The following is a 13,254-nucleotide window of genomic DNA, read 5'->3' on the forward strand; positions in this document are numbered from 1 at the left end:
CACTGCTCTTGTTCACTATATGAGCAAGGAAAACAAGAAAGATGTTAAATATTCCAATACAACATTTTAAGTCTGCTACATATGAAGACTGATGAACATCCTGATCCTACTGTCAGTCCTGACTACAGGCCAGGTAAAAGCTTTCAGCTCAGAAATACCAAGGTGATAATAGATATTTAACATTATGTATCAGTGACAGCACTTTTATTTCTCCATTAAATTAGTTTTGGGGGAAGACAGAATGAATGTTTCAAAGTGGCAGCAAGCGATGCCAACAGCCTTTAGCTGGGAGTGACAAAACCTGCAGCCACGAAACCACTGCTCAGTTCCAGGTGAGGTTTACTCAAGTACGGGTGCTTTTCACGTCACAGAATCACAGAATATTAGGGATTGGAAGGGACCTCAAAAGATCATCTAGTCCAATCCCCCTGCCAGAGCAGGAACACCTAGATGAGGTTACACAGGAAAGCGTCCAGGCAGGTTTTGAATGTCTCCAGAGAAGGAGACTCCACAACCCCCCTGGGCAGCCTGTTCCAGTGCTCTGGCACCCTCACTGAGAAGAAGTTTCTTCTCAAATTTAAGTGGAACCTCCTGTGTTCCAGTTTGCACCCATTGCCCCTTGTCTTATCATTGGTTGTCACTGAGAAGAGCCTGGCTCCATCCTCATGACTCTCACCCTTCACCTATTTATAAACATTAATAAGGTCACCCCTCAGTCTCCTCCAAACTAAAGAGACCCAGCTCCCTCAGTCTTTCCTCATAAGGGAGATGCTCCACTCCCTTAATCATCTTCACTGCCCTGTGCTGGACTCTCTCCAGCAGTTCCCTGTCCTTCTTGAACTGAGGGGCCCAGAGCTGGACACAATATTCAGATGCAGTCTCACCAGGGTGGAGCAGAAGAGCAGGAGAACCTCTCTTGACCCAGCAGGCCAGAGGAGAAAGGCAGGACGGCTGGCTATCGTCAGGCCACGGCTGAAGAGACTTGACAGAGCAAGGAAAGGGCACAGACAGCCCGGTCACAGGGGTGAGGGAAACGGCAGAGGATGAAACAGGAGGGGGAGCAGACGCAGGGCGCGACAGGGAGACTGGGCGGTTCCGCAACAGCTCCCTCAGCACCGCACAACCGCGCCGTTCTCCCCAGGCGGCCCGGCAGGGACCGCTGAGGTCACACGAAGGCCCCATGCCGCTGAGGCAGGGGAGCAGCCAGCGCTTTAGGCACGCCGGCCCCGCACGCCCGGCATCCGCCGCGGGACGAAGCCCCAAGCCGCTTCAGCAGGGCGGGAAACAAACCCGGCGGCCCTGGCGACCGGAGAGGAGGTTGGAGAGCAGCCCCCGCCCCCCCTCACCTTGGAGACGGAGCACGTGCTCATGTCGCCCCTTTGGCGGCCCAGGCCCGAGCGGTAACGGTCAACCCGCTGACAACGGAGCCGCGAGGGGAGGGCCCTGCGCCGAGCGGTGGCGCACGCGCACTCCCGGGAACACCTTCCGGCTCCCGGCGCGCCCGTAAACCGTTCCCGCCTGACGCGCCTCTTCCGCCGCTCTCCCCCCCTCCCCTGCGCAGTGGGACAGCCCTCTGCCTCTGCGCACCTCCTCCGGCTGAAGGGGGACCAATGAGCTCTTACTCCCCCTCCCACCCTGTTCGTGAACATGGTACGACTCAGCCCGCCCCTGGGCGGGCGAAAAGGAGAGGTGGGGGGGGAAGGGGCGCCTGCGACCTTCCGCCTGGCGCCGCAGCCATGGCAGCCTGTTCCTTTCGGAGGAGCATCGCTTCCCAGGTACTCCGCTCTCTCCTGCGGACAAGCCGCAGGAGGGGTGCGCCGTAACCGAGACCTCTAATTTGCGTCGTCACCCCAACTCCCCCTTCTCCGAGCGTCTCGCAGTGGGTCCGACCTGTTGCCGAGAGGCTCGGCGCGGGCTTCTCTGCCCCGCCCCCTCCCAGCGCGCGGGCAGCACGTGAGGGGTCAGCTCCGCCCGGCCGTTGGCGGGAGCTCTGACAGGACCTGGGTCCCCTTACAGCCCCTCACAGCGTCCGCCCCGCCGCGGGCAGTACAGCTGTGCCCAGAGCCTTGACTCGATTTCCCCTCCCCATGGGCTTAAGCCCGTGAGCAGTTAATTAGGAGACGCTTCATCTTGGCCAGGATCCAGCCAGTGGTAACTTAGTGGTGCGGCGCTGGCGTGGTATGGGCCTCTTGGTCCCCTGCTTGGTAGGTGCAGGGTGTAGCGACTACATAAGTCCATAAAGGTATCCGAGGGTTTGATGGGACCCTTCATGGGAAACAAAAAACCAGCTATACATTGTGGAAAGCAAGATGTTTGGTTCCAGCCACCTGGATGATAAAGGAAGGTCAATACTAACATGACCATCTGGATGGTCAAAGACGAAATAGTACTAACGTAATTAGATCACAGCAACTAGTCAAAATATAAAGGGCCTTGGACAGGTTGTGCTGAAGTATATTTCTCATAATCATAAAGAGTGATAGCCCAGACTTGTGAGAATGGTATCTCGGGCCAGATGACTGCCCCCAAGTACATGTGATGTGTGAATGTTTTTGGGCCTGATCTGTGAATGAGTGGGAATGTAACTGAAACAGATGTAACGTGTGTGGTGTGTTTTTAATAACAATTATTGATAAAACATCTCGTTTAACCTCTTAGTTCAGGCCCGTATCTGTAAGCCCTATAAATTGACAGTGGCTAATAAAGAGGGTCTCAGGCTGGCTCAGCTCTCTGCTCTGCCCGGCTCTGTGCTCCTTCCTGAACAAGGTTTCTGCCTGTGTGTGCATCTTTGTCTGCATCCAGTGTGCATCGTCTCTCATCGCCGCAATACATTGTAGCTTATCTTGGTTTTTCTAAGGCACCTTTAACATTTATTTGGTTTATATTGCCTTTTTTTTTTTTTTAATTGCTTACAATACTTAATAAGTATTTGCTTTTTTACCTGGGTTTAAAGTTGCTTTCAGATATAAATGATGCATCCCCCATAAGAGTTTAAACAGTGAGCAGTATTTTTCCTGTATCTGCTTTGCTTATGCCGCTTTGTTCTTTATTTTGTCTTTAGCTTTCAAAGGTTTTGGATCTGCCACCAGAAAATTTAATAAAGTCTATATCTGCAGTGCCTGTCTCCAAGAAACGGTAGTGTTTCCATTTTATCTTACAATGTTATGTCATCTTTTATTATTTTCTGTTGTGCTTATTGTTGCAAGAGCTTAACAGGACTTTAGGGAAAAAGAAATATAGAAAAAAAGAAACCTAAACTAATACACCAATTATAAGAGACCTACATCTAATTAAATTGCTGTATTTTTTCAAGCAAGCTCAAAACAAATGTAATTGCTTAAATATTTGTACAAATTATAGGCACTGGTTGAATGGCAAATATTTCAGCATGAATGATCTGAATGTGAAACTGCTTAGAACAAATGTGAAGTTAGTGCCGATTTTTTGGCAGTGTCCTGATGCAAAGGTGTATTGATAACATTGATGTTATCAAGTACATTGCTTTTATTCATGAGCATAGATTTTGTTCATTCTGAAATAGTGTTCTCACCATATCTGTTTTCTGTTTGTATTAGTTAGAGCAAAGGCAGTATTTGGCCTCCAATTGAAGCTTTTTTAACATAGTGAATTTTCAGGTATCTGTGCCAGGTTTATGTTTGCCAATTAGACTTGTCATATGCAGAGTCAGTTCAGATCTGACAGATTTCCCCATCGTTTCAACAGTTTTTTTTTCCAATTTTCGTATTTTCTTTTTTTCTTTTTTTCAGGCATGTTGCTGATTTCCAGCTTTCCATTGCTTCTGTAACAGAAGACGGTTCTAGTAATTGCTTAGCACAAGATCTTCAGCTTCAAGCTCAGAAGCTAGCTGAAAGGGTATGCTAATGCATTAATCATATATTTGATGAAATAATGAGCTTACAGATTAGAGGTACAACAGGAAAGTGTATTCTTTCTCCATGCATCTGTTTGATTGAGAGTAATTTAACAACTGCAACTAGTGTAATTGTACACAGGGTCTTCACATGGAATTGGAGAAGCAGTTTTAGTTAAGGTTCTTGTGAAATTATTGTTTTCAAACAGTTTGAGAGTAAATAATATTTGTGAAGTTAGGAGGGTGTCTAAACGGTATGCCATGGTCTGTACTGTTGGCCAAAACTTGAGCAAAAAATTGAATATGCAGTGGCTTGAAAAATCAAAGACAGCAAAATCCAGCACCAGGATGGCAATGGAGAAATTTAGCTTGTGGGTCAGACAGGCCAGATTTTCTTATCCTTAATTGCTTGAAATTGAGGTTTCTTAGAACAGCATTTTTTTCAGGTGAAATGGCAGTAGGTGAGCTGTTAAGACTAACTACAGCATAAAAAAAAAAGCAACATACAAAACAAGGTCTACAGAAGTAACTCAAACCTTGAAGGAAGGGAAGGAAATAAAAATTTGGAGAAGTTGGCATGCATGTAGTTGAATAGAAGTGGAACCAGAAAGGTGATGCTGAGGTTTGAGGAATTGTTTGAGCTGAAAAGAAACTCCTTTACAATCTAAAAATATGTTGCTGATGCCAATGAAAAGGAGTATAAACTAAGACATTGTTGCATAAAGAAAGTGCAAACAAGGTTGTTCATCTGCATCAGAAAGTGGAAGTTTGAGAAGGCAGTTGGGTTGCTGTATGATCAGGAATTAAAAAGGACAAATAAAAACAGTTGTAATACTACTGAGAAGCTAAATGATTTTTCCATTTCATCCTTCACTGCTGAGATGTTGAAGACATCCATATCTTGGACACATTCTTGTAAGAGATGAATATTCTGATTCAGGTGAAAAAAGAACTGATGGTGCACAGATGGACAACTAAAACTGCTGAAGTTACTTAGAGATGATAGAATCATAGAATGGTTTGGGTTGTAAGTGATCTTCAAAGGTCACCTAGTCCAACCCTCATGCAGTAAGCAGGGACACCAATAACTAAATCAGATGGCTCAGGTTGTATGTGATCTAGGACCATAAAATACTTCAGGCTGGAAAGGATCTCAGGAAGTTATCTGCTCCAGTCTCCTCTTCCTCAGTGCAGTTTGTTGGGGCTTTTTGGATGAGGTTGCTCAGGACTTTGGAAATCTTATCAGGTTTTGAAAGCCTCCAAGGATTTGACAGCCTCCCTGGGTAGTCTGGTCCAATGATTGTAACATCACAGTAGCGATTTTTTTCTTCCTCTTGTGTGTAGTCTGTCACTTTAAAAACAGATGCTGCTCCCAGTGGTTAGAAAGCTAGAAATTGTCTCTTTCGTTTATTTTTTGTGGCCTTATGGAAATTGTAAATGAAATTTTTAATGAGTTTGCCTTTAACGTCTTTATTTTGTATCACCACATATTGCAGAACATTGTCATTAAAGTCAGAAACTTCAAGAAACAGCAGTCCAAAACTTCTGTCTCAAGTTTTATTTAAGATCTTGATTTTTTTTTTTTGAGTGCTGATAGGTACTGTGTAAGTTGTCAAATGTGTCTCAGCTTTTGTCTGTACAAAGAGATCAACTCCTGCTCCCAGTCAAAATAAAGCACAGATTGTACACATGCAGGGACTGAAGTAAAACATATGTGTGACATTTCAGGCTGAGTTACATTCAGAGCTATTAAGCATGGATTGGAAATAATGAAATCTTCCTTTTTTCAACAGGATTGATTCAATGATCCATTTGTGATTGCTTCAAACTGATAGACAGCATTTAATGTTTACGGTGGATTAAATTAATATTTACAATGGTTTGAATTACAATTTTCCTATTCAGCTGTTTTCATATAGATTTTCTGTTATGTTCTTTCAGCTAAGATGTGATGCTGTAGTGAGTGAAATCAGTGCTGGTCAAGGAACAGTGAACTTTACAATAAACAGGGAATTATTAGCAAAGGTGAGTACTATATTTCAGGTGCATTAAGGTAAAAATAAATTCCTCAATATGTAAAACCATAGAATACTTACTGTTGTCTTAGAAAATTACTTGCTGTATAAAACTGTCTTTTGTAAGTTCTTGAGGATCCCTGTTGCTGATTTGTTGTGTAGACCTAGAATTTGGAATGAAGCTCACAAAAATTTATTCTTATGATGAAGCAATGTGTCGGCCATGCACTGATAATCATAACTCCTCTTTTTTCCCCTCTTTCTGCTTTAAAAGGCAGGCATGGCATCTGCTTTGAGTGTCTGCAGTATACAGCTCCAAAGTCTTGATCTTGGATGTAAAGATTCTTGTTTAAAACAGAGAAGGATTATAAAAAGATACCTGAAATAAAAGTGTTTCACTACATACTTTGCCAAAATAAAAGGGGGCTGGGAAGATGTATTCCTCAGTTTTCTATGCCTGACTGAAATGGAGAGCTTCATTTGTTAAACTAGTAACTTAATGAAAGGAAGATACCCGCTCAGTCTATAGGAGTTGTGTCTCAGTTTTACTCTCTCTGGATTATTTGCAAGAGCTTAATAAAGATAAGTGGATGGCTGGTACTGTTAGACTGGGGACTGAATGAAAGCTTTGCTAGGCCAGTTCAACTAACTTGTGGAGCAAACTACATTGTGCTGGTTCATGGCCTTCATCTATAGGGTTAGCAATTCATGTAGAAATGATATTGTGGTCTTAGAAAATTAACCACACGTATATTAGGGGCAAGAAATCAGGTCTTACCTAATACTGGTGAAGCCCTTTTCCTGTCAGGACTTCTGCTGAATCACTTAGGTTTGTCATCTTCTTTTCCTGAATGGTAAGATCCTTTCTTCTTGCAAATTGAAAATATTTAGGCATGCCTATCAATCAGTTGCTTTATTTATTGCCTAAAAAAAAAACAACCTTTAATTTTTCATTAACTGTTTATAATCCATCTTGATAAGAACATAGCAGTAAACTATTCACTGAAAGAGTAGTGTCAGTGGTAAATTTTATTCATGGACAGAATTTCAAAGTGCTTTACCTGTAGGGATTCTAGTTGGTTTAATGATTCACGCCTAGTGGCCTAGTAGAGTTTTGCCAGAAAAAATGTGTAATTAGGACATGTAATTTTACATTCTGTCACTGAGGAGATAAAACCTAGCAGTGACTTTGACTGATAAGAAAAATAGGCCTATGGATAAATTTGTCAATTTTGTGTGTGTCTAACTTACCTTCTTAGGTGCCATAATACGAAAAGAATTAACATTAACAGGCACCATTTTTTGGTTTTGTTTGTTTGTTTAATTTATTCGGTATCTGTTGCAGAAGAATTTTAAGGTGATTGTTGGAGGGGAGTAGGGAAAACCTTCTACTGAATGGAGTGAACTTTCCATTGCAGTTCACCTTGTTCAAGACCTCTCATCAGGAAGTTTGTCCAATACACACAGCTTCACGTACTAGGTTTTGTAGTATGCTGGCATCTGCGTGACAAACTGAAGTATGTAGGGTTTGTCCAGGGACTTACCTCGCTGTATGAATGCATTACTGATAATATAGTCAGCACAGAATTCCTCTAACCACAAATGGTGTTCAAGCTGTTGAGGAAGTATTTTCAGGCATTTTACACAGTCTCCATAGTTTTGAAGTAGACACGCTTTTGTGGGGACCATTCGCCATGTCCTTACAGACTCACAGGTGGGGAAAGGGAAGAAGTGGTGTTTGGACATGTGATGATTGAATAGTTGTATTTCTTTGGCACTAAAGGAGCAGAAAGCAGGCTGGCTTTTGGTGCCTAGAAAAAAATGGCAGTTTTAGTAGAATATGGATGTATTTTTCCCTCTTCTTGTTATTGACTTAAATGACTTAGTAGTTCTGAGGAGTCTTCAACTCTTGCAAAAGACTCTTGTTTTTCTGTTTCCCCATTATATATACATTCTCTCTTCCGAAGGAAAAGAATATTGGGCAGATGCTATTCCAAAAAAGGATTAACAACCCAATACAGTGGACACTGACATAAAGTAACTGGAAAAAGGTAGAAATATTAATCTGCCTCATGATCTTGGATGAACAACGAAAGCAATTTAAATTTATACTACCAAAATTAAAAATAGCTAAGCCTCTTTTGCCTGTGTCACTTAAACCACTTGTGATGTTTAAATATGCTGTTAGAGTTATGAATGACCAAACATTTAATGAGCTGTTGTTGCAGGCTATCTGCAGTGAACTGATGGAGAGGATTCTATAGTAGTTGTTTTGACTCTTATATTTGCTTTAGTGGTAATCACGAAGACTAGAACTCCCGTACTTCTGTGTGAGATTTCCTGAAATGAAAGAAATTTGTTCATGTGCTATTCAGGTGACTTGCATATGCATGGTACTGCTCATGCAGTCAGAGCTAATGGGATTTCTTGTAGGTCCTCGGTCACAAGGAGTGTGTGGGCTGTCAGATGTGTCCCAAAAGTCTGGACCTGCACGATCCAGCTGTGCTGCACACAGCAGGTGTCCCCTCTATTCACACCTTGACAAAAAACCTTGGATATAGGACAGGACTCGTAGGAATTTCAGAGAAATGGCCAAACACCTCAAAGTGTGCATAGATAAGATGTATTAATGGGAAAAGGGCACTTTTGAGGAAGGCCAGAGGTATAGTATGTAGCGCTTTTAAAATTAAATCCTGTTGAGAATGTTTGGCTGCACAAGGAAATAAATTCTCTAGTCAAGTTTACTGCTCGTAAGCTCTCCTACTTTTTAATCCAATTCTATGATCTAGCTCTACAAGGTACTCTTTTTTATTTTAAGATGTGTTACCTGAATTAGGAGAGGTGAGGGTCCTGGCTAGAACCCTGTTTACCTGAGAACTCTCTCCTTTTACGTGAGGTCACTGTTCTACTCACATTCTTGGACTTATTTCTACTCCTGCCCACCAATTACCTCCAGGTTACTCTCTTGCCCTTTCATATTATGCAACTAAAAATGATAAAAACTAGACTTTGCACTTCCTTTTAAATTTCTGCCAAAATCAGCCTTGATTTTCACCAAAATCTCTGCCTGTAATTTTTTTTTTAGTTGATCAGATGCAGCTTTCAAAAATTAATGGCATTTTCATCTGCATATGAGATCGTTTGCTTGGCAGACCAGCCATCTAATTGCTAATGTGAATAAAGGCTGTGGGATCAGACTCTTATGTGGTTGGCAAACAGTTTTAATTTCTTTCTTTCTCTCTCCCGCCCTTTCTCTTTCTTTCATTCTTCTGTATTCCTTCTGGTTTAGACTGTATTGCAGCAGGTGCTGAAAGATGGCTCAGAGTATGGAGTAAAAAGTGAACTATTCTCTACAGTCCCTAGACAAAAGGCAGTGATTGAGTTCAGGTAAGTGAGTGTGATGAGTCCTTTGAGAAAATTTCCTTGTCTACTGGTTGATACTTGGCTGATTGCAGACATCATACATTACAGCAATGAATATCAAAGTTAAACAATATTTACAGTATTATATCTGGCGGTGTTTGATACTCTGATAACTTTGCCAAGTAGAATATAAGTTACGTGTAGGGAATTGAGGCTTTTTCCTGGATTATATTTTTGGTATTTAAAAGAGTTGACACCTCACACTGCCCTCCAATAAGAATATTCTCATTTAGTGCATAATAGCATTCAGTTTTTAAATAGGCTTATTTTATTTTGCTATCAAGAAACATAATATGAATTTTCCTTTTTTTTCACATTAATACTTTCCTTCCTAACTTGCTAAAGCATCTGGGCGTTTGTCTCGCTAAATCTCCGCAATTGCTGGCCCCAAAATTTCTGTCCAGTGTAATTTTGTTTACAGTCACCTACTCATGAAATGGAAAGTGGCTGACTCAGATCTCTTTATGTATAAATATTTTTTCTTCACTTACACTCCATCTGTAGGCTTCCGTAGTCACAGTAAATAAGAACTTGGCTTTGATTTGGAGAGTGAATTTCCATATCGGAACTTCCATTTTATTATTGGGGTAAACAGTTGTGGGTACAGGGCCTTTTTGGGGCGGCACTGTTGGTAGAAGATGTGATTTTTTAGTTACTGGTTCTAGTACACAAGGTACTAGTGTACCTTCTAGTATGAGATTCATCTCTAATAAATATATGAGTAGAATGATCCATATGTCCAAAACATGTAAAAAGTGAGAAGTATTGTAAGTCCTTTGTCACTAGTATAGTTGGATTTTGGGAGGTTCTTTGATGCGTGGTGTTTGTGGGTTTCTTGGTTGGCTGGTTGTGGTTTTGTTTGGTTTTTTTTTTTTTTGTTTGCTTTTTCCCTGTAACAATGGCTGTTAACTGATATTGGAGGAAAAGCTGGCAGGATAGGAAAACTTACTGTCTAGAACAGAAGCTAATCAGGGAATTTTAAGGGAAAATGGAAAATTGTGGGTTTATTTCAGTTCTTCTGCTATATGCATGACTTGAATTCTTTTGAGTTGATGATCTGGCAGTCTTGTACATTGAACAAACATTATTTGTGAAAATTTGTTACAGCTCGCCTAATATTGCCAAAAAGTTTCACATAGGACATTTGCGCTCCACGATTGTAGGTAAGTATGGATTTAACCGCCTCCTAAATGTGCTTGTCTTCCTGTTTCACTTGACTGGAGAACACTGCTAACCTTTCACTCTTCTAGTGGAGTGGCTGTGTCAGGCTTAACTTGCTAATTAAAAACCTTTTGCTTATTATGCAGTGAAGGAAAACAGCATGGTGTGTTGCTGGCAGATTTATTAAGTCACACATAATATAGTTTTATGACTGTGAACATTAAATGAAGTAGTTTTAAATTGTTCAACAAAGACACCTAGGCAGTTTTCATGGAGGTGTTATCAGAGTCCTTTGAATTTTAAATTTCTGATTTGCACTGGACTGCAGAGCAGTCAGATAGTTCTGTCTTGGTGGCTCTCTTGCAAAAAGCTGGCTTTTATATGTTAATTACTTTATGCCTTTATTACTAACACAGTTCCTGTCCTTTGTAATGGAATAATTAATAAGTTTATTTTGCAGTACTCTAATGGCATATGGAAAACATTATTTCTCCTTCCTTTCCTTTCTCACGATAAAAACTAGTAGGTTATTAGAAGAAGGTCCTATGGCATCTGTGCAGCTAATAATGCATTAGTTTTTACTTTATATATAATGTATCATGTATAATTGTCATTTACATCAAGGTAATAATTCTGCCTCTTCATGGACTGATAGTTGAGTGAAATTACATATTTTGGCTCTGTATGTTCCATTTCTGGACTCTTGGCTACAGAAAAAAAAACCACTTTCAAAAATAGTTCTGTAGATCAATGCTTGCCCAACAGTAAGAAAATGAATTGACTACAGAGAATGGAATTGAAAGTAACTTCAAGCTATGATACGGTGTTATAATAACACAAGAAGGGAAAGCTTTCTGCATCCTTTTCCATCAGTATTGTAGTTGAGGTGCCCTTGAAGGACAGGAAAATAGAGGAAGGGATGTGGGTATTTCATCTTCGTAATTCTATGGCTGTACCTAACCTCAGGAGAACGATGAAGGAGTTTTGTTTTAATAACAATTAGAATCAAGATGTACATGAGTGATCCAATAAGTTTGGAGCATATTGGTCATATAGTGTGTTAAGTGCAGAGCTCAGTACTGCTCTAGCAGTATATAGACATTCAGGACTTGATGTTCTCTATTTACCATCACAGTTAACAGCAGTTTGTGAATTTGAGTACTTGCTTAACCTCCCGGTATGAGGTTGCCTGCGTGTAATGGAAATTATGGATACTGCGCGTATTTGTGAGAGTACAAGAAGACTTTAAAGAGTGTTTTTCATATTCATATACTTTGCAGTATGTACATGCACACACACGTGTATGTTTTTATCACTGTTCTATGAGACACTTTATGGCACCTTTCAAATGCCCAGTCTTTTCCTGCTCAGAATACTAATGCTTTTACTTCTGAAGTATTTTAGCAAATTCTGTAGAGTAGTTCATCTGATTGCTTTTCCTCTTCATTTTGAATACAGATCATACACAAGCTGGAAGCTTTTCTGTTGGGAAATAATAATACATATTTTGTTTCCTTACCAGGGAATTTTATAGCAAATCTCAAAGTTGCACTGGGACATGAAGTAACAAGAATAAATTACCTTGGTGACTGGGGCATGCAGTTTGGTATGTTTATACTTATTTTTCCTGTTCCCTTTTCTACTATATAATACGGTCTAGGTTTCCAGCTTCAGTTTTTGCAGGCCTGTTGGATTCACTCTGGACTCATAAAGAGTAATATTGTGTTTCCATGCATGGAATGTGTAGTTAATATCCTTAAAATATGAACAAAACAATCCAGACTTATTAATCAGCAATATGACCTATAGTACTTATTCATCAGCAATATGATCTATAGTACTGTACAGGAAATAACAGGAGGAAATTTACCCAGCAATGCCTTTGTCCCTCAGTAGCTCCTCTCTCAGATGACATATGTGTAATTTGGGATTTACTTTTAAAGGGCAGTAAAATGTTTTCTGAGTGTGCTGGCTATACCTGTGGAGCTCTCATAGCAGAACAAACTTCTGTTGCTGCCTCCAGACAAAATACATATGTATTTCCATAGGTGTTGCATGTCTACTATGATACTGTCTTCTTTATTCAGATTTTGAATGTGTAAGAGTTGTGGAAGGATAAGCTTGCTAATTTAACTGTGCCACACCTGTACATAACAATACAATAATTATAACAAAATGTATATTTTGTATGTGGTTGTCTTTGTGTGTGTTGTGGGATTTTCTTTATAAGTTTTTTTTTTTTTTATTCCGTCTGGAAACTAGTTCATTATTCACAGAGCATAATTAACTCCTGTAGCAACTGCATATTGGCAGGTTGAGGCCCAGAGAGTTTGTATCTTTTAAAAATATCCTAACACTTCCCCCAAAATGTTCAGTTTCCCATTAAAAAGTAGAAAAAACGAGGTGTGTAAGTGGAGAATGTACAAGTGAATAGGCCTAGAAGACTATCAATCTTGCATGCATGCATGTTTGCATGCACACAGATACACGCTTCTACCTCTTCTGAAGTGTCCATCAGATAAGTGAGGACTGAAAAATCTTCTCCTGTGCAGCCCACCATGGGTTGATATTTATTCCCAGACCAGAGATCATTTATGTCCAATTGCTGGATCTATAAACATCCCTCTTAAATGACAGTTGACCCATCCACACGATTCACAACTTTCTGTTATTAATCTTGCATTTTCAATTGATCCATATTCTCCTCTCCTTTTCTCATTTCCCTCTAAAAGCTGACTTTGACATATTCTAGGCATTTTGAAAAATACAATTATGCCCACTTCT

At 40.6% G+C, this 13,254-nt stretch overlaps 2 protein-coding genes across 4 annotated transcripts in view; one reads left to right on the plus strand and one right to left on the minus strand.

Moving 5' to 3' along the window:
* The window catches only part of ORC3 (origin recognition complex subunit 3), a 37,569-nt gene extending 36,038 nt beyond the window's left edge, over positions 1-1,531 (minus strand). For both annotated transcript variants that reach the window (XM_082048535.1, XM_082048534.1), the window contains exon 1: positions 1,347-1,531. In XM_082048535.1, coding sequence (XP_081904661.1) covers positions 1,347-1,370 — 24 coding nt within the window. In that variant the 5' untranslated portion in view covers positions 1,371-1,531. The remainder of the gene's footprint in view (positions 1-1,346) is intronic.
* A 142-nt stretch (positions 1,532-1,673) lies between these two features.
* RARS2 (arginyl-tRNA synthetase 2, mitochondrial) overlaps positions 1,674-13,254 on the plus strand; it is a 38,431-nt gene continuing 26,850 nt past the window's right edge. Inside the window, exons 1-7 of one of the 2 annotated variants that reach the window (XM_082048537.1) lie at positions 1,674-1,775; positions 3,062-3,135; positions 3,768-3,873; positions 5,813-5,896; positions 9,176-9,273; positions 10,417-10,472; positions 11,993-12,076. In XM_082048537.1, coding sequence (XP_081904663.1) covers positions 1,737-1,775; positions 3,062-3,135; positions 3,768-3,873; positions 5,813-5,896; positions 9,176-9,273; positions 10,417-10,472; positions 11,993-12,076 — 541 coding nt within the window. In that variant the 5' untranslated portion in view covers positions 1,674-1,736. Of the gene's footprint in view, positions 1,776-1,969; positions 2,205-3,061; positions 3,136-3,767; positions 3,874-5,812; positions 5,897-9,175; positions 9,274-10,416; positions 10,473-11,992; positions 12,077-13,254 lie in introns of those variants that run through there. The other variant, XM_082048538.1, reaches the window with a different exon arrangement.

Source organism: Streptopelia decaocto (genome assembly GCF_964273445.1).
Source record: "Streptopelia decaocto genome assembly, chromosome: 3".
In the NCBI taxonomy this organism is placed as follows: domain Eukaryota; kingdom Metazoa; phylum Chordata; class Aves; order Columbiformes; family Columbidae; genus Streptopelia; species Streptopelia decaocto.